The following is a 22,189-nucleotide window of genomic DNA, read 5'->3' as shown; positions in this document are numbered from 1 at the left end:
AGACCCACAGAAGTTGGTTATTGTTCCATATTTTTACCCATAAGGGAGTACCATGGGCCTCTGTGGTGATTAAAATCCTGGTCTCTGACAGTGGATGGCTTTTACCTTCATTAACAAGCTAAAGAAGGTGGGGGCACTATTTGAAGATCTAGAGTGTGGCAGTCATGGTTCTCTTTCTCTTTCTGCTTACCTCCATCTGCCCTTGGATCCTGGAGACCCAGGTCCTCATCCTATTTTTGCCCTTTCTCCTCTCTGTGACCTTAGATTGGTCCCTTCCCCTTGGCCTCAAGTTCCTCATCCTTTTCTTGTCCTGACTCTGTTGCACTGGCTCTAAGGTCTTCCTGAGTTCAAACACTCAAGTATGTGCCACTTTGAATATTCTCATATACACCTGACTGAAAGATATACACCTGACTCCAGCAAGATACTGACAGAGATATCCTTTTTGCCCTTCAGTGTTCTATCTTCCTTGAAGATCTAATAACTAACTAAAAAATAAGAGATATTATTTAGTGACCTATTTAAGAACCTTCCATGGTGGCTCAGTGGTAAAGAATCCACCTTCAATGCAGGAGACACGAGAGACACAGGTTCGATCCATGGGTCAAGAAGATCCCCTGGAGGAGGAAATGGCAACCCACTCCAGTATTCATGCCTGGGAAATCCCCTGGACAAAGGAATCTGGCGGGCTACAGTCCGTGGGGTCGCAAAGAGTTGGACACCACTGAGCGACTGAACACGTACACACGGAAGAGCCTACTATAAGGTTATCTTTCAACACTTAATTCTCTTTGCAGGTTGGAGAGGTGAGTATTAGCGTGTCATTGGGTAGATGAGGGCTCCGAAGTGTAGCTGGAGAAGTCTCAAAGTTAGAAGACCCATTCTCTGTTAAGTCAACTCTCAAGAAATTCATTTGGCCACCACAGGGATTCAGGACAATCAATGCCCTCTCTCATGGGGATCCTCATTTTTAAGCATCATCTTTGATTGTGTCTCTTTAGAGAGGAATTGCGGGCATATTGGCTAGGATGTGGGGTGGTAGCCCGTCAGGTCGTAGCACAGCCGTGGGTAGATATAGATGCGTCCGGTGGGTCTGAGTAGATTGGACGTTCCCGGGTCACAGGCTATGGGAGCAGAAGTCGGCGTTAGAGATTCTGTACTTCAACCTGTTCGTTTTGCCATCAGTGAGCAGAGCCCCAGAGGTAAGGGTGCTTGTCCAAGAGCCCACAGCTCTTCTGGAAGCAAATATGGGCTGAGTCTGTTGGGAAGATCCCCTGGAGAAGGGAAAGGCTACCCACTCCAGCCTTCTGGCCTGGAGAATTCCATGGACTGTATAGTCCATGGGGTTGCAAAGAGTTGGACACGACTCAGCAACTTTCACTTTCACTGACCTCACGTTTGAGGGTGTGAACTTTTCCCCCAGGATGGCTTGTCCTTTATGGGGAAATGTGTAAGATAATTCGTATGTGATGGCAAAGCCAGAGTCCTTGATGTCACAGGGGCCGAGGAAGAAATGGTCACACATAAGAAACTTCTAACATGAGCCCTGCAGGGCTCTGATGCTTGGTCTGGAGTTACATTTGGCTTATGCAGAAGAGTGTGACCCTTTCTAGAAAGAACTAGAAAGAAGTATCTGGTGTGAATGTGAAGCTAGGACACCACAGAAGCAGGTGGTGTCACGCTCAAAGGTGGTGTCAACGTTCAGTCCTGAGGTGGGGGCAGGGGGATGAATTGAGCCATTGGGATTGATATGTATATACATTGTTGATACTATGTACAAAATAGATAACTGATGTGAGCCATTGTATAGCACATGGAACTCTGAATGGAAAGGAACTCCAAAGAGGGGATATGTGTATGTGTATAGCTGATTCACTTTGCTGCAGAGCAGAAACTAACACAACACTGTAAAGCAAATCTACTCCAACAAAAATTAATTTTAAAAAAAGCTCAATCCTTTTTAACTTTGAAGAGCATTTTCCTTCTGAAAAAGACAGTGTAAGTGGCAGGTAAGAAGCTGGCCATCGTCTGTTGCCACTGTATCTGAGAACCTGAGTCAGAGCAGCCCTGCCCCTCAAGGGGCCGTAGAGAAAGGAGAACCCTTTGCCCCAGCCATAGGGGAGGCAATGGGCCGCACAGCAATAGGTGACCTTGCTCAAGATCCCACAGTCAGTCTGATGATGGAGGCAGCCTAGAAATCCTGTCATTTCCTTCCAGAGCTCTTTCTCTGCCCTGATCCCCGGGGAGGCCCCAGTGGATTTGCTTTGAGAAGGTTGCTTTCCTTTTCAAGGACATCTTCTATGTTTTCATCAGTAGGCAATAGGACCTTTCTCATTATCACCCAACCATCAACTTTTGGTAAAAGATGAATAATGCTTAGCAGCCTTCTTTCATCTTGTTTGGGCTTTAACCTCTCTATTTTGGACTGTAAGGCTGGTTTTGTCACTCAGGATGTTCTAGTTCCCAGGGGCCACTGAGTTTCATGGTAGTCTCTTCGTTGGCCTGCATGGTGGCTGTATGGCGACCACGCCTGTATTTCCGAGAGGGACAGGATCCAGGGGCTCTGGGATCTCTTCTGGGCCTTGCTGCTTGCAACCTTCGCTTTTGGTCCCAATCAATAGGACCTAATGAATAGGTATTTCAATAGGACGAACATTTCCTCCTCTCATGACAACGTGGAGGTATGAGAAACAATGCGTTGATTTGAAAGACTTTGAAAACTTAAAACAGTGGAATCTGGATCTGTTTTCTGATTATTAAGGCATTGGTTCTGTGGTGCCCAGGGTGGGGGTTGCATAGAAGAGACCTTAGGAAGCACTGCTTTATTAAGCTTCAAGTCACCAGACATCTCTTTTGCACTCGTCTCCATCAGTCTCTCTCTCTCAAGGATGTGCTTCTTGTTCTTTGATGATCTTGAAAGTGATCAAAGGGGAAAGCATTACATAGTGAAATTGGCTGATGCAAACAGCCGACTCATTGGAAAAGACCCTGATGCTGGGAAAGATTGAGGGAAGGAGGAGAAGGGGATGACAGAGGATGAGAGGTTGAATGGCATCACTGACTCAATGAACACGAGTTTGAGCAAACTCCGGGAGATAGTGAAGGACAGGGAAGGCGCGTGCTGCAGTCCGTGGGGTCGCAAAGAGTGAACGACAGGTGGTTCGGAGAGAGACCTGACTCTGGGTTGACTTCTTATGCACAGATTTCCCATTCTAAACCATCTGTAACTCTCAAGCCCGTGGCCATCCATGAAAACATGCTTAATAGAACTGTCATCACCCTTAAGTTCAGCTTCCTACTAGTGGTTTTGCACACATTATACATGGATGACACCTGCTATTCTATGAAGACTTAATGCTAGGGTGCCTTCTGCCTCTGGGTTGAATCCGCTGCACCTCAGATTCTTCTGCTCCTGTTTTATTTGTTTCCTGTTACTTTATTTACTTATTGGCTGCGCTGGGTCTTTGTTGCTGCTGGGCTGCTCTTTTGTTTGTTTGTTTTTGCAATGCACGGGCTTCTCATTGCAGTGGCTTCTCTTGTTGCAGAGCATGGCCTCTAGGCTCATGGCTACTGTAATCGCAGTATGCAGGTTCGGTAGTTGTGGTGCTGAGCTTGGTTGCTTCTTGGCATGTGGAATATTCTCAGACCAGGGATCGAACCCATGTCCTCTGCATTGGCAGGCAGATTTTTATACACTGTACCACCAGGGAAGTCCTGTTTATTCTATTTGAACTAGATTCAAATTCTGAGTCTACCACTTGTTAACTACCTGATTAAGTCATTTCATACTTCTGTGCTGCACTTCCCTCAAAGCAGAAATAATAGTTGCATCCCTAGAGGGTGGTTATGAGAGTTAGATGATCCTGTGACTCACAGGCAGGGCAGGCGCTCACAGTCAGTAGCTGGTCCTGGAGTCATCCATGGGGCTTCCCAGGTGGCGCTAGTGGTAAAGAACCTGCCTACCAATGCAGGAGATGTAAGAGATGTGGGTTCAGTCCCTGGGTTGGGAAGATCCGCTGGAGAGGGAAACGGCAGCCTGCTCCAGTATTCTTGCCTGGAAGATTCCATGGACAGAGGAGCCTGGAGGGCTACAGTCCATGGGGTCACAAAGAGTCAGACACGATTGAGCACACCAACTACTTAGAGTCATTGATAAAATGATACCCATATGGGAGAGCTTCCCTGGTAGCTCAGTTGGTAAAGAATCCGCCTGCAATGCAGGAGACCCCAGTTTGATTCCTGGCTTGGGAAGATCCGATAGAGAAGGGATAGGCTACCCACTCCAGTGTTCTTGGGTTTCCTTGGTGGCTCAGCTGGTAAAGAATCTGCCTGCAGTTCTTTAGGGCTCTGCCTGCAATTGAACCCAGGAGACCTAGGTTCAATCCCCTGGATTGGGAAGATCCTCCAGAGAAGGGAATGGCTACCCACTCCAGTATTCTGACCTGGAGAATTCCATGGACTGTATAGTCCATGGGGTCGCAAAGAGTTGGACATGACTGAGCGACTTTCACTCACTTTATGGGAGAGCAGTTCCCAGAGAATGGAGAATGTAGCAACCTTGTCCCTGAAGGTTGATCCCTTGGGATAGAAAGGTTAGATTTAAGCCATATCCTCCCCTCTCCTTTGTTTAATTATAATCGCTGGATGCCTATTAGGAGGGCAACTGACAGGTCAAGTACATGTGGTGTGGAACCTGCTGCTCAGAAGGGCTAAGCGGTTCACAAGCAGTCAGAAAGGGAAGGTGGACAAGGGCACCGGCAGGGTGGGAGAGAAGGGCGGATTCCACCCCTCCAGGCCTGGACCGGCCACGGTGCTCCCACCCCTGTTTTGCTGCCTCTCCTCTGGGCCGGGATGTTTCTTTAGGGCTGAGCCTTAGCCACACTGTGTTTTGAGGAAGTTAAAGCCCTACCCTAACTGAACTCACCCTGGACACACCCTTTGCATCCCCAGTTCCTATAGTAAAATCTGAGATGGTCTGTGTGTAGTAAATGTAGTAAATGTGATGTAGTAAAATCTGAGCAGGACTGAAGCCTCTAATCTGAGAACTCCCAGAGGCTGTGCCCATGTTCTCCAGCCCCTCTCATCCTGCTCTGGGATTAAAGGGGTCTCCTGGTCAGGTCTCCTTGAGGCCCCGGATTTCAATCCCAGCCTCTAAGGGACAAGGCTGATTGCTCCACTGGAGTCCACCCCTCTCTGGATTCCAGTCTTTTTCGCTTGCACTTCTTCGTCAGTTTAACGTTGACAAGTTACCTAACCTCTTCTGCCCCATTGGCTCATCATAACGGGAAGACTTTGCTCGCGAAATGAAATGAATTAACGAAAGTGAACCTGTTGCTTGGTGCACAGTTGGCCATCCGCTGCTCTTAACCTCTCCTGGACTTGATTCATGTCTGGGCCTCTGGGTGACAGCGGGCCAGCCTGCTGACCTAGAACTTGAAGAGCACTTTAAGCTGCTGCAAGCTGTGGCTGCAGGGGGGCCCCCTGAAGCATGTAGGGAGGTGGGGGAACATGGTGCCTACAACAGTCCCTGTTTGCCAGCCTAATCTTGCCTGTCCCTTGGAACAGGGCTCCTTGCCACCCTCCCTCCCCAAACCCAGTTCCCTGCCCCCAACCACAATTCGGTGTTGACATTTTTTGCCCAGAAATACCCCCATGTGAACGAGACGGCTTCTGAACATGTTTCTTCTTTGGTTTGAAGATCTTTATCTCTTGACGTCACAGGTCTCATTTCCTCTGCTTTGTGGAAGCTGATCAGTGCCTGCTTCTGCTGGAGGGGAACTGGGACCCTGTGTAAGAACCTGGGGGATGAGGGGCAGTATTTCCCTGGAACAAAAGCCCTCTTCAGGGGCACAGGGGGACTTGCACCTCCCTGCAGGGGGAAGGCCTCTTCCCTGCCACACCAGACGAAGTCAGTGCTCCCTTCCCCAGGCAGATGTTAGTATGTGTATTAGTTCTCCCTTTAGATCTTTAAGGTTTTTCTTGGCTCCAGAGATACTCCCATATCTAATAAAGTACAGAGGGCAAGGCATTGGAGTCCTGGAGACCAGACTCTGCTTTCTTTCATTAATAGCAATATATATTAAGTTGTGGGCTTCCCTGACGACTCATGTGGTAAAGAATCTGCATGCAATGCAGGAAACTCAGGTTTGATCCGTGGGTTGGGAAGATCCCCTGGAGGAGGAAATGGCAGCCCACTCCAATATTCTTGCCTGGAGAATTTCACAGACAGAGGAGCCTGGAGGGATACAGTCCATGGGATTGCAAAAGAGTCGGACACGACTGAGCTTGTACTCCCACGCATCCATTGAGTTGTAGGTTTGTTGAATTTTAGGAGAATTGCCATTCTGCTTTAAAGGCGATGGAGCTCCTAGAATTCTCTTGTTCATGTTGACCCCTTGGATGTAATCAGGCACTGTCCATCCTTTGGGAAAGCTCCTCCCCTTTCACTCTTCTCAGGACGTGTCAGGAGTGCTCACACTTGGATCTGTTACAGCGTGTTTCTTGCTCTCCTCTTACTGTCCATGAGCATCTCCAGACTGTCCTCATCTCCTAGCCAGGGAACTCATCGAGGTCGGAGGCTGTCTCTTGTGCACTGTTCCCAGAGCCTGGTGGGCATTGAGTGAATGAGAATTCCTTTTATGGACCAGGAGCAGCTCAGATTGGATTCTCATGTCAGAGTGAGAGAGGCAGGGAATGTATTCATTTAATGATCATCTCAGTCATTGCCCGGGTGGGAGCCCAGAAAGACTGAGACTTACAAATCTCCCTTGTAGACACCTTTTAAAAAAAACTGTTATTTATTGAAATACAGTTGAATTATAATGTTGTATCATTGTAGATGGGCTTCCCTGGTAGCTCAGATAGTAAAGAATATGCCTGCATTGTGGGAGACCCGGGTTCGATCCCTGGGTTGGGAAGATCCCCTGGAGAAGGGAATGGCTACCCACTCCACTATTCTTGCCTGGAGAATCCCTTGGATGGAGGAGGCTGGACTGGACCATGGCTACAGAGTCCATGGTCACAAAGAGTCAGACACGACTGAGCGACTAACACTTTTTCTTTCATCATCGTAGACACCTTTTAAAGAGAACTGTTTTCAAAGGTCCACGTCAAGTAACAGATAAACCCATCATTCCCATTTTGAATTAATGATTTATGCAAAAGTGACATTTACTTAAGACACCATTATTTATGTCTGTGGTAGGTGTCTTTTTATTTATGAAGGGCTTCAGGTCATGATTAGAGGGGAGGACTTCCTCAAGGTTCTGTGCTTAAAGATAGACTAAATAGTAGGTATTCTTCAGCAGGGTTTCTGGCTAGGGTATTGGGGCTTAATAAATTACCTGACGGGCTAGATTGGGAACCACAAGCAAGTGGAGCAGAGAGCGCAGTGGTGAGATTTTTTTGATTCCTCCATTTGGCCTTTTGCCCTTGGCTTGCCTTCTCTGACATGGACTGGGGATAATGAACCTAGAGTATCCAGCACAGATATACTTCAGGGACTTAGGATACCTGTCATTACTGCTCTCCATAATCCTCTGTAGCTTTGAGCCTCATATTGCAACAAGCTGGAGATTTGTTTATTTGTTCAACAAATATTTTTGGAGTACAAGGCATTATATGTGCCTGGCACTAGTCTAGGTGCTGGACATACTGAAATATTGGATGGAACAGAAGCCCTGCTCTCACGGGACTTACATTTTAGTGAAATAATTAGGATCCACCATGTACCAGGCCCTGTTCTAACCAAAACACATAAATGAACGAATTTTATCCAAATTAATTACTATAATTATTTATGTATTTACTTTTTTTTTATTGGAAGATAACTGTTTTACAGTGCCGTGGTGGCATCTGCCATACATCAACTCAAATGAGTCATAATGTTTTACATATACATATATATATACATATATATATATATACCCCCTCCCTGCAGAGCCTCCCTCCCTCTGGGGGAAGGAGAGGGTAGAACAAATTGAGAGAGTAACATTGACATAATATACACTATACTTGTAAAATAGATAACTAGCAGGAAGCTTCTGTATATCACAGGAAGCCCATTCTGGTCCTCTGTGATGACCTAGAGGGGTAGAATTACTGTATTTAAATCAAGTTATTTGATTTAAATCAAGCTATTTGATTTCAGGTCCTGCTATGTGTATCACCATTATACAGATGAGGGAATTGTGGCCTGGGGTTGTACAGCCAATCAGTGCAGATCTGGGGGTGGTACCCAGAGAAAGAGACTTGGCCCCCAAGCTTACGTTCTCAAATGCCACGTTAGCTACAGAAGCTAAATGCCAGGTAAAGTGCCACCCTTGTACTGGACCCATAGAAGGAATTTTCTTATGCAGCTAGGCAACAAGTGAACCCACAAGGACTTGGCTGACTGGAGTCTAAGTGAAGCTCAGTCCTCGGTTTTCCCAGAGCGGTCTTGGCAGAGGTAGACTCGGCTACCAGTTAAGCAAACCTCACAGGCAGTCCTTGTACATCCTGCTCTTCCACTTTATGGAGTGGGTTTAGGTTCCTCTACAGGACTGTAAGCTGGGGTCCATTTATCTTTTCATCCCTCATACCTAGCCTAGGACTTAGCATTATACATACTTAGTGAATGTGTGACAGTTGACTCAGTGGGAATATGACTAGCCCCATATATCCTGGAGTCATAAATATTATAAGAAAACCCCCCTAAATAGACTGATGGTAGAAGACAGTGGATGGAAACACATTTCAAACATCCCTTAGCCAATGCTCTTGGCAATTTCTGTAAACCACAGACGAATCCAGTCTCTCTGAAATTTCTCTGGATTCTAGATATTGCAGTTGTTAAGCAGAGTCATGCGTAGATGCTCTGAGTGCTAGACGACGTGTTGGAGCTGAGAGCGTTGGACACATGGGGATCACACTATCTTGCAAACGTGTATTAAGCACCTGTCATGGCACTACTTACAGTGCTCAGTACTGGGGATGCAAGACTTAATAGCAGAGAGTCCTCACCTAATGGAAGACACAGTGCAGTGGTTATTTTTAACACCACATCTGAGAGGAAGGCTGTGCATTAGAGAGCTATCTGGGAGCAGGAAGAGGATATTCCAACAATGGAGTGGGCTGTAGAGGAGGACTGCGTTAGGGAGGAGCTGGGCTCCCCACAGGGTAGTTCTGAGAGATGCAGGAGGGAACGGGAAAGGTCCAGAAAGTGCCAGCAGTGGGTAAGGAGGGACTGCTCGGGGAGGGTATTGTGAGGTGGGGCTGGAGATGAAGGTGAAGAGGGTCTAGGGCCACGGCCTCACGTCTGGGACCTTGAGGACTTTCCAGGTGGCACAGTTGTAGAGAGTCCTCCTGCCAATGCGGGAGACTTGGGTTCGATCACTGGGTCAGGAAGAGCCCCTGGAGAAGGAAATGGCAACCCACTCTTGCTGGAGAATTCCATGGACAGAGGAGCCTGGTGGGCTACAGTTCATGGGTTCGCAAAGAGTTGGATATGAGCACACACAGACAGGCTGGGACCTTGAACTTGATCTGAAACTCAGCAGGAGCCATTTAAGGTTTTCTCTAGACAGGGCAGGGACAGGTCAGGTTGTGATTCTGGATGTGCGTGTGAAGGACAGACTGGGGACGGACGTGGACTTCAGGATGCTGAAGCTGAATCGCGACCCAGGCCGTAGAATTAAGAGGGAGGGCTAAGAGGGGAAGGGGCTTTACCAGGAAGGGAAAGCCCTTCCCCAAAGTTCTGTAAGGTGTAAGTGACACAACCAAGAACAGAACTCAGACTTCCGACTCCCCGAATTTGTTCAGTCTCTGCCTAGACCACGTGGGGAAGCCACAAGTGAAACCCCCAACCTGGGTGGCCCAGTGCTGCTGGGGGTGGGGATGGAGGGGTTGGAGGGACTGGCCTGAACCCTGCCCTGCCCCACCAATGAGGCATGGAGAGGAATGTTCTGGGCCCTGAATCATCCTGGGCAAAAAAGGCAGGAGCAGCACCTAGGGGTGCCTGGCTCTCCCTGGAAGGATCTGCGCTGGGTGAGCAAACGGGGCAGTGCGGTCCAGCGTGGAGTGAGATGGCCACCTGGGAAGCTTTCCTGAGAGGCACAGTTGATTGACTTGGGTTCAAGGGAACCTCAGGGATCCAGGTCTTGGCGCAGAGCAGTGAGAGGTGGATAGAGTTTCGACGAGGAGTCCCAGCTGCACCACCTCCCTTGGAGTTCCTGGCTGTTCTTATGACAATGGAAGGCTGGCTGCCTCGGTGTGGGGTCCTCCTGCAGGGCGGGGGTGGGGTTGCGGGAAAGTCTTGGAGGTGGACTGGCTTCCCTGTTCCCACCATGGCCCTGATGAGTCGGGCACGGACGTGCACCTGCATGTAGGTTTCAGGGGCTTTTGCATCCTGGCTGGGTAGCCGGTGCCGTGAAAACAACTGTCTGCTAGAGTCGGCTTGGGTTCCTCCTCTCAACTGTGCTGTTTCTCAGCAGGTGGCTTTATCTTTCCAACTGCACATTTCTCTGTATAACCAGTGCAGAGTGTGGGATGGTGTTGTAAGGCAATCAGAGGATATACTGCTTTCTGGAACTTACCAGACTTCCCCTGGGTCCCCTTCCCCTTTGACTTCTCTTACCCAACCCTGAGTGGCTCCCTTACTGTTTGCCTGCTGTTCTCTGGCTAATTTGTGAGCAGCTCGACCTAAAGTGCTGGGTCTGTTCCCTGAGTCAGCGGGACCTGGGGCATCAGTGGCGCTCAGAGGTGACTGCTGGAAAGATCCATACACACAGGAAGCAGAGGCTCTGAGCAGTGATGATTTATTGGGCAGTTTAGTGGCCTGTGGAGTCCCCGTGGTGCCTGCCAGGCTAGCACAATGCAGCCCATGCTGCTGGGGTGGGTGGGTTGGTGGGTGGGTGGGTGGAGCCTTCCTCTGGCCTCCCAGCAGTAATTCCAGCTGAGACCCTGGCCTGACACCTGGACTGGCAGCCAAGGGTAGCTTTGCAGTAGCGGCCAGAGCAAGGTCAGACCTGGCTGCAGCTAACCTTTCGCCCTTGATCCTTCTCCTGTTTGGACCCATCCCACTGAATGGCCTTTGGTGACTTCTGGATTCCACTGACCTCAGGCCCCCGGACTTCCCGTCCAGGCCAAGCCCACTTGATCTGGCTGAACTCCCAGCCTGACCCCACCCTGGCCCACCCTGTCCTGATCTCTTCCTGTTGGGAGCCCAGGGTGGGGTTCAGGGTTTAAAAGCCAAGCCTGATTGGCTTGTGTATGCCTTTTTTTCATATTTTGGGTGAAGCACAGAACATGGAGGTTGAAAAGTGAAGCGAAGTGAAGTCGCTCAGTTGTGTCCGATTCTTTGTGAACCCACGGACTGTAGCCCACCAGACTCCTCCATCCATAAGAATTTCCAGGCAAGAATACTGGAGTAGGTTGCCGATTTCTTTCTCCAGGGGATCTTCCCGACCCAGGGATCGAATCCGGGTGTCCTGCACTGTAGGCAGATGCTTTACCATCTGAGCTACCCAGCTCAGCCACTCACTAGCCAGGTGGTCTTGGACAAGCCACATCTGCGTTTTGTACCTCAGCTTCCCATCTAATAAATGGGCAGGTCCTGCCACCACCATCAACTTCATGAGCTAGAGCACTTAGATCGTGCATTGTAATGGTTTTGTATGTGATCCAGTGCTAAATAAACCTGGGGCCATATCTGTCTCCATAAACCCAGGGTCTTCCTTTAAAAATTACTTTGTCTTTTGTTGTTCGGTCTGACTCTTGTGACCCCATGGACTGCAGCATGCCGTTTCCCTGTCCTTTACCATCTCCTGGAGCTTGCTCAAACTCATGTCCATCGAGTCAGTGATGCCATCCAACCATCTCGTCCTGTGTTGTCCCCTTCTCCTCCTGCCTTCAATCTTTCCCAGCATCAGGGTCTTTTCCAATGAGTCAGTTCTTCCCATCAGGTGGCCAGAGTATTGGAGCTTCAGCTTTAGCATCAGTCCTTCCAGTGAATATTCAGGATTGATTTCCTTTAGGATTGACTGGTTGGACCTCCTCGCTGTCCAAGGGACTCTCAAGAGTCTTCTCCAATGCCACAGTTTGAAGGCATCAATTCTACTATGCTTAGTCCTCTTTACACTGAGTAAATCTGTGATATTGGCACCAGGGTGTCTTTTGGAGGGGCACTGGCATTAGAATCCTCGTGACGTGGATCAGAGCTCAGTTGTTTCAGTTATTCCATGTGTGACCTAAAACATTTCATTCTCTGTGCCTCAGTTTCCTTAATCTTTAGGAAGTAAGCACATATCATAATATTTGCCTTTCAGTTTTGTTATGAAAAATAAACATGTAGACCAAAAATAATCTCAGTGTTTTGTAGCTGTTTAATTCGTGGTTGCTATTGTTATTAGTATATAAATACTAGATTAGTGTCAGGATGTTAGATAGGAAGGGTTGTAGTCCCTATAGCTTAAGAGTTAAAGGAAAGTTATAAAATCAGGAATTCTGAAGCCGGAAGAGCCCTTTGCAGGCCATGTATGATTGGTTCTTGGGCTTCTCAGGTGGCACAGTGGTAAGGAACTCACCTGCCACTTCAGGAGACACAGGTTTGATCCCTGGGTTGGGAAGATCCCCTGGAAGAGAAAGTGGCAACCCACTTCCACGGACGGAGGAGCCTGGCGGGCTGCAGTCCATGGGGTCACAAGAGAGTGAGACATGACCGAGCATACACACACACACACACACACACACACATGACTGGTTCTCATTTTATAGAAGAGAAACTGAAGCTGAGGTCGATTTAGTGACCCAGAGAGAGCCACTCAAGCCTCCGGGGAGTGTGGGTAGGACATCGGGTCAGAGCTTTCAAGGCTGGTGCTGCTGCTCCATGGGGGTGGGGCGTGGAACCTCATGCACCCTGCTGGTTCTGGCTTCCTCACCTGGCTCAGCATCTGAGGACGTAGCCCTGATACTGGGCTGGGCTTGCTCCTTCAACACAGGCTGCCCCCCGTAAGCCTTGTTCATTCAGAGGTTGCAAGCAAAGCAGGCTTTTCCCGCCTACACCATGGACAGGTTGCTGAATGCACACAGAGATGGCAGCTTGTTGGCCAGATCAACCCTCCCTGGGGCCTGTGACTCAGGGCTCCCTCCTCCAAGAAGCTGCAGGAGATAACCACTCTCATTTGCAGCTCTTTGGTCACACAGATATCTACCATTCTCCGTATTCTCTGTGTGTCATCTCTAGACTGTACCTCCACGAAGCCCATTCTGATCAACCTGGTACTGACTAATGTGAGCAGGAGTGAGCTGGGCACATATTTGTGGGAAGAACATTCTAGGCAAGAGGGAAAAAAAAGTGCAAAGGCTTGGGAAGGAATGGGGCACAGAATTCACATCCATTTCATTCTGCCTGTGGCTTATTCATCTATCTTCCCTCTAGGTTTTGGGGCTGAAAGGAGGGGGAGAGCTTATAAGGAGGTCAGTTAGAGTTTCCACCATTTTTTGCAGATTTACTGTGCTAGGTTCTTTGATAGATACTGTACTTGCACTGTTTGATTTACAATCTTCACAAAAACTGAGACTATGGGTATGACTTGTATGAATCTACAGTGCGTGGTTTCATTTGAATAACTCAGACCGTCACCGATGTTCCTGCTGAGTTTCATGAAAATCGATTTCTCTGCCTGGAAATTCCTAAAGCCCAGATTGATCAAGGGACCTCAGAAGCTGAATGACTGTTTTCATTCACTTCCTCTCACTCTGACAGGTGCCGGCGCTCTGCCGAGCCTTCCCGCAACATTCCTGAGAGGAGAGGGTGAGGCCCGCCCCCCATGCCCAGGGGTGGGGGAAGCCGAGCCCCAGAGACTTTCTGAAGGGCCCTGCAGTTGTGTCGTGCATCGGTGGGGACCAGAGTTGGAATTCTAGCCCAGCTCGGGCCCGCGACCTGGGGGCACCCCGGAAGGTCCTTGTTTATAGATGTAATCCAGACTTCTTGCCTCGACCCTTGCCTGGGAGTGATGTAAACAAGTTCAGGATGTTCCCAGAGGCAGGCAAGGTCAGAAGAATGCCTGAACTGCTGCATTTCCTCCCCATCCTTTCCTAGGCTTCTTCCTACCCCTGGGGGATTCCTGCACGCTTGCGCAGAAGAAGCCGGCTTCCTGACCCTGGGGCGCATGCGTGCTGCCCGCCTTGAAGGCCCCTCGCTGACCCAGCCAGCCTGGTTTGGTTTCCTCCGCCAGTTGCTAACGTGATGGTGGCTGACCTGAGCTCCCAGCTCAGCGAGAGGCGAGCACTCGGCCTTTAGCTAGCCTTCCCGCCAGAGGAGCTGACCTACCCTCTCTGAGCATTACGTTCAGTGTCCACGCAAAGGAAGAATAATTCTTGCCTTGGAAATTGACTTTATATATTTTGAAGAGAAAATATATGTAGATACCCACTCACGCTTCAATGCATAGACGGTGTTTGGTATTTTGTACTTAGTATTTTTGCCTAAGCCAAAATTCGAACCCAGGTCTCTGGCTTTAAGACCTTGAACTGGCCTGGCTTCCTTGTGGCTGTGTCACCACAGGCCACACTGAACCCCATGTGACCACAGCTCCAGACCCTCCCAGCTGGAGGCTCAGCCTCTGAAGGCAGGGGGATGAAGTGGCCCGTGGATCAGCCTAGGGGCAGCGGAAATCAGCAGCACGTGGGTGCCTTTTTATTTCTATGTTAATAGCACTCAAATTCATGAGGTGTTTGCATGGCTTCCAAGCCCTTTTTTTGAGTCGGAGGAGAGACGTGAACTCCGGGAAAGGGGTTAATTGACAAGATGGAGACCTTGGGCGTGGGTCTTGTCTGTGATGTGGAGGAGGGTTCTAGAAGAGGGATGAGGATGAAAGTGGGGTCACTGCTGCCCGTAGGAGGGGGTGTGGGGATGATGGGTGAAGGAGAAAGTCAGAATCTAGGGTTGTGACCGGGAAGGAATGATAATGAAAAATGGCTTTAGGGTTGGCTTAGCATGAACTGCTTGAGGTAGTTAAGTCTGTCTTCCGAAAGAAGCCACAGCTCCCTCCCAGCCTTACTCCAAAGGCACCTGAGATATTGTACCAATAATTTATAAAGCCAGCCCTCCATATAGTCTTCACTTTTCCTCCACTTACTCGTAGGAAAGTTTTCCTCCTTTACCCAAAGCAGGGGCCATTGTTCCTTTAAAGGTTGCACACAGATACTCCTGGGGTCTACAGCTTGACGGTCCCTTTCATTCTTGGATTCAGGGACTGAGTGTCTGTTGGGTGCCAGGTACAAAAAAAAAAAAAATAGTCTAGGGGCTGGAGTTACCGCAGGAAGCACTGGTGGTGTTTTTTATACTCAGAGTGACCAGCCACCTGCCCAAGGGCCCCTGGAGGTGAGGGATGACCCTGAAATGACCACTGGTATCATAACACCTAGAGTATACACGCAGAACTGTAGACATGCAAGTACCTACAGTTCCAGATGATAATGAAGGGGATATGGCATTGTGGTGTGGGAGTGCGCCTTTGAAACAGGAGGGTCAGGCAAGTTCTCTTTAATAAAGTGCATTTAAGCAAAGACCTGCAAAAACTGAGTCTTACAGAAGACCATTCTGGACAAGGGGCTGGAGGTGGGCGTTGTGTGCAGAGGCCCCAGGAAGGACTGTCGTTGGTTGGTATATGTGAAGAATGGTACAGGGGCTGGAAGGGAGAGGGGCCGCTTGGCCGAAACCTTGGTGAAGATGGGCACCCACTTGAAAGAGCTGAGATGGCATTGGAGGGTTTTGGCAGAGAAACCCAGCTCCAAACCCAAATCTGATTCCAAATCTCATTCCACTGGACCGTCACCCCTTGTCATACAGATGTGAGGGCTTATTATTATTATTTCCAGTGGGATGATTATCCCCACAGCTACTCTGCTGCCCAGGCTGTGAACTTGAAGGTGGAGAGCCTGGTGGGTCCCGAAGCTGGGCAGGAGCAGCTGCTGGTGAGGGTGGGGCAGGGGAACCTGTGGTGAGAACCCACCTGGGCCTGTGGTTTGTGCCCCGTCCTCTCCACCCCGTGGGTTTTACCGGCTCACCTCCAGTCCTCAACCATCTAGTGAGGCTCGTGTGAGTCAGCGCCACCTGCCACCTTAGATTAGAAGAAGCAAAAGGAAGAAGAGATTTGCTTTTAATCCACTCAATTCCGGATCAACACATCCAGACCCTTCCTATTTTTACAGATCGACTAAAGGGGGACGAGAAGGGCACATACACTACAGATTATAAATAGAATATGGGCGAGCAGATAAAGAAGATGTGTTGCAATGTACTGCATAGAAGCCCAGAATGTTAAAACTAGCAGAGACTTCAGGACTGTCTTGTCCAGATGGATACACAACTGTGTGCATATATCAATACTTAATGCTACTGAACTGTAAACTTAAAATGGTTAAAATAGTAAATTGTATCTTATATATATTCACTCACTTCAGTTCAGTCACTTAGTCTGGCTCTTTGCAACCCCATGGACCGCAGCACACCAGGCCTCCCCGTCCATCACCAACTTGCAGAGCTTGCTCAAACTCATGTCCGTTGAGTCAGTAAGCCATCCAACCATCTCATCCTCTGTCATCTCCTTCTCCTTCTCCTTCAATCTTTCCCAGCATCAGAGTCTTTTCTAGTGAGTCAGTTCTTTGCATCAGGTGGCCAAAGTATTGAAGTTTCAGCTTCAGCATTTGTCCTTCCAGTGAATATTCAGGACTGATTTCCTCCAGGATGGACTGGTTGGATCTGCTTGCAGTCCAAGGGACTCTCAAGAGTCTTCTCCAACACCACAGTTCAAAAGCATCAATTCTTTGGTGCTCAGTTTTCTTTATTACATACATTATACCACAATTTAAAAAATTAAAATAATAGTAATAAAAAAAGACTGTCCTGTTCAACACTCTGCTTTAAGGTTGAGAACAGAGAAGTCTAGTGACTCACTCACAGCCGCACAGCAGGTAAGAGATGTAGTCTGGCCTGGACTTGCTCCCCTAGCTCCTAGTCTAGTACCTTTTCCAGTGATTGCAACTATGTTTTCCTTGTTGATGGAAATGAGAACAGGGAAGAAGTCAGTCACCCTTTGGTCTCGGAAACTCCTGGACTTCAAATATGGCGTCTGAGAATCCATGCAGGGTTTTAGCCGACCTTTTGCTCTATGCAGCTCCCAGCAGTTCTCCTTGGATTAATTTGAGCCTCACCTCCCTTCTGTGGCTCTCTGAGGAGCTGTGGTGACAGTCCTGCAAGGCTAAGACCTAGAGTTGGAGAAAGAAAGAGAAACAGTAGTGGATGGACCTGGTCATAAACTCTGATTTAAGACTGAAGCCTTATTGTGTCTTCTCCAATTCTCCTATTCTCTCCTCATTTGTGCCTCCTGACACCTCAGGGCAACAGGGGCGATGCTTTGGTGGGCACTTTAGCGATGAAAGAAACAATGGATAGGGATGCCACTGACCTCCTAGGTGCTCATCAGCACCATCCGTGTGGTCCCAACCCCTAACTCCAGCCCCTCCTCCCTGCCTCAGGTTCCATGCATGGCGTCATCTGTGTGATGGAATGGGATTAATTGAGTTGATGGGGCCTGGGAACTGCAGGAACTTTCCAGTGGTGGCATTCTGGCCAGGAGAATGGAGGAGGGTGTTGGTTTTAGGCACTGAAAGGTAATAACACCTAACTTTGCACTCAGAGAGCAACAAGGCAGGGGCACAGAGATTCTTCAGAGGTCTCTGGAATAAGGAAGGAATGCAAAGCTAGGAGCTTGGGGGTACTGAGCATATATTTATTTGGTACTTAATGGTGATATCAAGCCCTTCTGTGTAACCCTGAGTGCTAGGCTCTGGAGACTGAGTTTAATGCGAGATTTCTATACCTCTGTTCTTCTCCATCATACCCAAGAGGGTCCTGCATTCATCAGTGAGCTCGGTGGTCCTTAACCGACGGGGAGAAGATTCACACACACACAACTCATGTACCCATGTGAGGCAAAATCACATATGTGTGGCCCAGGTGGAGAATCTAGGTAACCCAAGTCACATGCATATTAGGTCCAGGGCCAGACCCTAGGAGTGTGATGGGTGGGACAGGACACAGCTTCAACAGGAAATCTTGGGAAGAGGGTGGGCTTGGAAAGAAGATGAGAATGTTGGCTCTGGATGGACAAAGTGATGGAATGCATTTCTAGGGAACGTTTTCTGGCTCTGCCTGTGTCCTAAGAGAGGCATTTTGGTGTGGAGAGAGCACCAGGTTGACTTAGGAGGATGTGAGGTCAACTTTCTCTGTTTCCCAACCAGATGGCTTTGGGTAAGTTACTTAAATTCTCTGAGCATCTGTGTTCTTCTCTGTAAAATGGGTTAGGAAAATCCTCTATGTCTAAGTAAAGGAGTGTTGAAAGGAAGCAAAACTGTTGTATGAAAGACCCTGGCTCCTGTGTTGTATTATGTTAGTCACAAGTTTGCCGGAAGCTATGGACAGAGATTGTGTGAGTTTCCCAGCTGGTTGGATCTGAGTGCAAATCTTGTGAATTCCTCATCACACAGCATTACCCCTGTGTGACTTTTAAGCTCTTGTTCCTTCCTGACTATGTTGAGGTGGTAATCATCTATTTGTGATTTATCTACCTGCTGAAGGGTTCAGTCCCCTCAGTGGGTCTAAAGTTTCAGGCAAATTCTTTGCCTCCGGGCTCCCCAGCTCTGGAACAGGGTCTCGCCACCTAGAAGGTGCCCAGTAAACAGTGTTTGGCTGGTTCAGTGAATGAATACGAGTCTTTGGAAACGTTCAAACGGAAGCTGCGGCATAATGGTGGGTTTCCTGGGGCTCAGAGCATCCTTACAAGCTCGTGTTTTGCTCCCTTTCTTGCAGGACTCGGGTCAAGCTGGAAAGCCTGGAAGACGCCTATATTCTGCGGGGAGATGACGATTCGCTCTCCGACAAGCACGGCTGCCCGGCGTATGTCAGCCCAGAGATCTTGAACACCAATGGTAGCTACTCGGGCAAAGCAGCTGACGTGTGGAGCCTGGGAGTGATGCTCTACACCATGCTGGTTGGGCGGTACCCTTTCCATGACATTGAGCCCAGTTCCCTCTTCAGCAAGATCCGGCGTGGCCAGTTCAACATTCCAGAGACTCTGTCGCCCAAGGCCAAGTGCCTCATCCGGAGCATCCTGCGGCGGGAGCCCTCGGAGCGGCTGACCTCCCAGGAGATTCTGGACCATCCTTGGTTTTCTACAGATTTTAGCGTCTCGAATTCAGGATATGGTGCTAAGGAAGTGTCTGATCAGCTGGTGCCAGATGTCAACATGGAGGAGACCTTGGACCCTTTCTTTAACTGAGCTCATGCCCCACGGGGACTTAGCAGGTACCAGAAGCGAGAGAGAGGGCAGCGGAGAGGAGTTCTTCCAGGGAACACGTATCGCCTGGCTTGGTAGCAAGAGGGACACGGACACTCACAGGCTTCTTGGTTCAAAGAAGGAAAACCGTCAAGGAGCTGACTGAACATGTAGCATGGGGGCCAGAGACGCGGGATGGAGGCGGGCTCCAGGGTCCTGTCGGGTGGGCAGGAGCCCCCTGGAGCTTCTCTCGCCCGACGGAGCCCCCCGGGAGACCACCCCTGTCAGCTGGGCTGCTTCCGCCTATCCCCCTTTCCATTTTGTTCCAAATAGTTGCAAATCTTGATAGAATCAAAACTCTGCCTCAAACACACATCTTGGCATCGCACTGTTAGCATTTAACTTCTTGTCATGATTCAGGGAAGGTACCATTGGCCAAGGGTTTTTTGTTTTTAATTTTCTTTTTAAACAAGCCAGCCACCTATCTGATAATTCATGGGGTTCATTAAAAAAAAATTCGGTGCACAACAGACTGATGTGAAACCTGGGTGCTAAAACTAAAAGAAAATAAAAGTCCAGTTTGTGTCTCCTAATTGCGCTCTTCAACTCATTTCTTCTAAATAAACTATTGAATATCCTGGTCAGGAAATGACACGTTTAGTGCTTTGCTCCCTGAAGTGGGGGGAAAAAAAACAAACCTGTCCTTTAACCCAGTATTCTGTTTTCTGTCAATTGGTTTGTGGCAGGAAGCTCTTAGAAGTCAAACTTCCAGAAGCATCATTGCTATCATAGTTTAAAGAAAGAAAAATGAAAGGAAAAGAGAAAGTCAACTCTTTAATTTTATTATTATTATTTTTTTAATTTTTTTTTTTTTTTTTTTGCTGGTGAATGACGAGGGCTGCATCACAGGCATGCCTGTTTGCTGAGATGTTAGTGATGGAGTGAGATTCCAGATGCTGTTGGAGTCTGAAGCTCTTGTAACACTCTGATCTCAACTAAACATTTTGTCTTTGCTTTATTGGCAACTCATGAAATGAAGCAGGTTGTCCCACATGTATGAAATACAGGGCAGCTATTGCATTTTCTTTATAGAATATGAATCCTTGTAGCTTGGGAGGCCCTCTGGTTTGGACAAAAACCCTCAGTTGAGACAGCAGGAAGGAAAATAAGCTGAAAGCTAGGATGATATTAAAAAACAAAACAAAAAAAAAACAGCTCTCTATCCCCATATGCACCTTTGTATTTTTCAAGAACTCTTCTATTTATTAAGGAAAATGTCACATTGTGATGTATTAAGCCAGTACTTCAATTACGGGTTAACTTGGGTAACATGTTACATGCTGTAGTTAACATTTATATATATATATTTTTCTTTGTTTGGGTATTTCTGTCCCTGAAATAACCTTTTATTTGGCTTTTCTAGATAGCTTTATTTGATTTCGAGTGGCAAATGTTTTTCTTTTCTTTTTTTTTTTCTGTTATGGCTTTTCTATATTGCTGTATGATACAGAACTCTTTCGGCATCAATATTTGTGTTTCCAGTACCTCAGTTGTTCGGATTTTACTGCCTGTATATGTTTTGTGAAATGGTCATGTTTTTGGGTAGGTGACACGTGGACTCTAGTATGTAAATGTTACTTGAATCTGTGCTTCATTATAGTATGTGGCATGTATGTGCAGACCTTGGATGCTCTATTCCTACTTAGCAAGAGCCCGGCCTCATTCCTAGGAGGGCGGCTTAACCATTCATCGTCAGGAGACAAGGAGGCCATGGATTTGCTCTGGATTCTATTTTGGTAACAGGAGATAAAAAAGGAGAGAGGGTTTTTTTCATTCTGAAGATGGGGCTGAGTAAAGAAGGACCTGTTTTTCTTCCCTCTCCCTTATTTTTTAAGTACCTTGTTGGAGGAAAGATTGGTGACATGCATGGTGGGAATCTATGGCCTCTGGTGCTTTGTCCTGTATTCGGTTTAATGTTTTTGTCCTAATCTCTTCAATCAATAAAATTGTGCGTATTTAACTAAACTCGTGGGGTCTGGCAAATGATGATTTTTCTGCTGTCTGGGATTTGAGGCCCACCAGCCTCAACCTCAAACCTCCCACCAGCCGGGAACTCCCCCATTCTCTAAGGTCAACCCTCCTTTGTGAGTGAATCACTATCACTATGTATGCAAAGCAATGTACCTGATGTGGGCGTGTGCTGGCCGATTTAGATGGAATATCTCACTGTATTCACACTTCGCAGGTATGAATTATGTTCCTATTACAGGTGAGGAAATCAGCCCAGACAGTTTATAACCCGACCTGAAACCACCTTTAGGTGAGTGAGGAGTGAACCCCAAGTCCAGTGAATCCCAAGCCGGCTGTGCTCTCTAAGATTTTAAAGCCCAGAGGTTCTGAGGGCAACTGTAAAAGTAACTGGAGGAGTGAGGCTTACCTCGGTCTCAAATAATGCAGGATTCCACATGATTCCCCAAGAAAAACAGGATTCCCGTGCAAACCTGATTGGAAATCATCAAGGAGGAGACCACCTGGCTCCCAGAAGTGACTGTCCTGCCAGCAGCCTTTCTCTAGGTCAAAGATCCATGTGTTAGGGTTATCAGAGATAGGTGGGCTCTCTCAGCAACACTATGCACTGTAGACCTGATTTAAGAGACGTACCTCCAGCCCAGAGAGGGTCAATTCAATCCTGAAGCATTTAGTAGGTGCCTCCTGTCATTTCAGTGCAGGTTGGGGAAACAAAGACAGTAGGCAGCATCAAGTGGTGGGTAAACAGGTTCATGGCAGCCCACGGGTTGGGCGCCCCCACCTGACTAAAGCTGTCAGTTTGTGTCCTGGAAGGGGTGGCCGCTGAATCAGTCCAGATGGACATG

The 22,189-nt window shown here is 48.2% G+C and overlaps 1 protein-coding gene across 4 annotated transcripts in view; it reads left to right on the top strand.

The window, feature by feature from the left end:
* The window catches only part of TRIB2 (tribbles pseudokinase 2), a 29,533-nt gene extending 8,192 nt beyond the window's left edge, over positions 1 to 21,341 (top strand). For 2 of the 4 annotated variants that reach the window (XM_024998358.2, XM_024998357.2), the window contains exons 4-5: positions 13,742 to 13,789; positions 18,851 to 21,341. In XM_024998358.2, the coding sequence (XP_024854126.1) occupies positions 13,742 to 13,789; positions 18,851 to 19,319 (517 nt within the window). In that variant the 3' untranslated portion in view covers positions 19,320 to 21,341. 4 annotated transcript variants of the gene reach the window in all.
* Positions 21,342 to 22,189: the final 848 nt, after the last annotated feature.

The sequence above is a fragment of the Bos taurus genome, chromosome 11 (assembly GCF_002263795.3).
Source record: "Bos taurus isolate L1 Dominette 01449 registration number 42190680 breed Hereford chromosome 11, ARS-UCD2.0, whole genome shotgun sequence".
NCBI classification, from domain to species: Eukaryota; Metazoa; Chordata; class Mammalia; order Artiodactyla; family Bovidae; genus Bos; species Bos taurus.
Note: the sequence above shows the minus strand (reverse complement) of the source record. Positions and strands in the feature narration are given on the sequence as shown.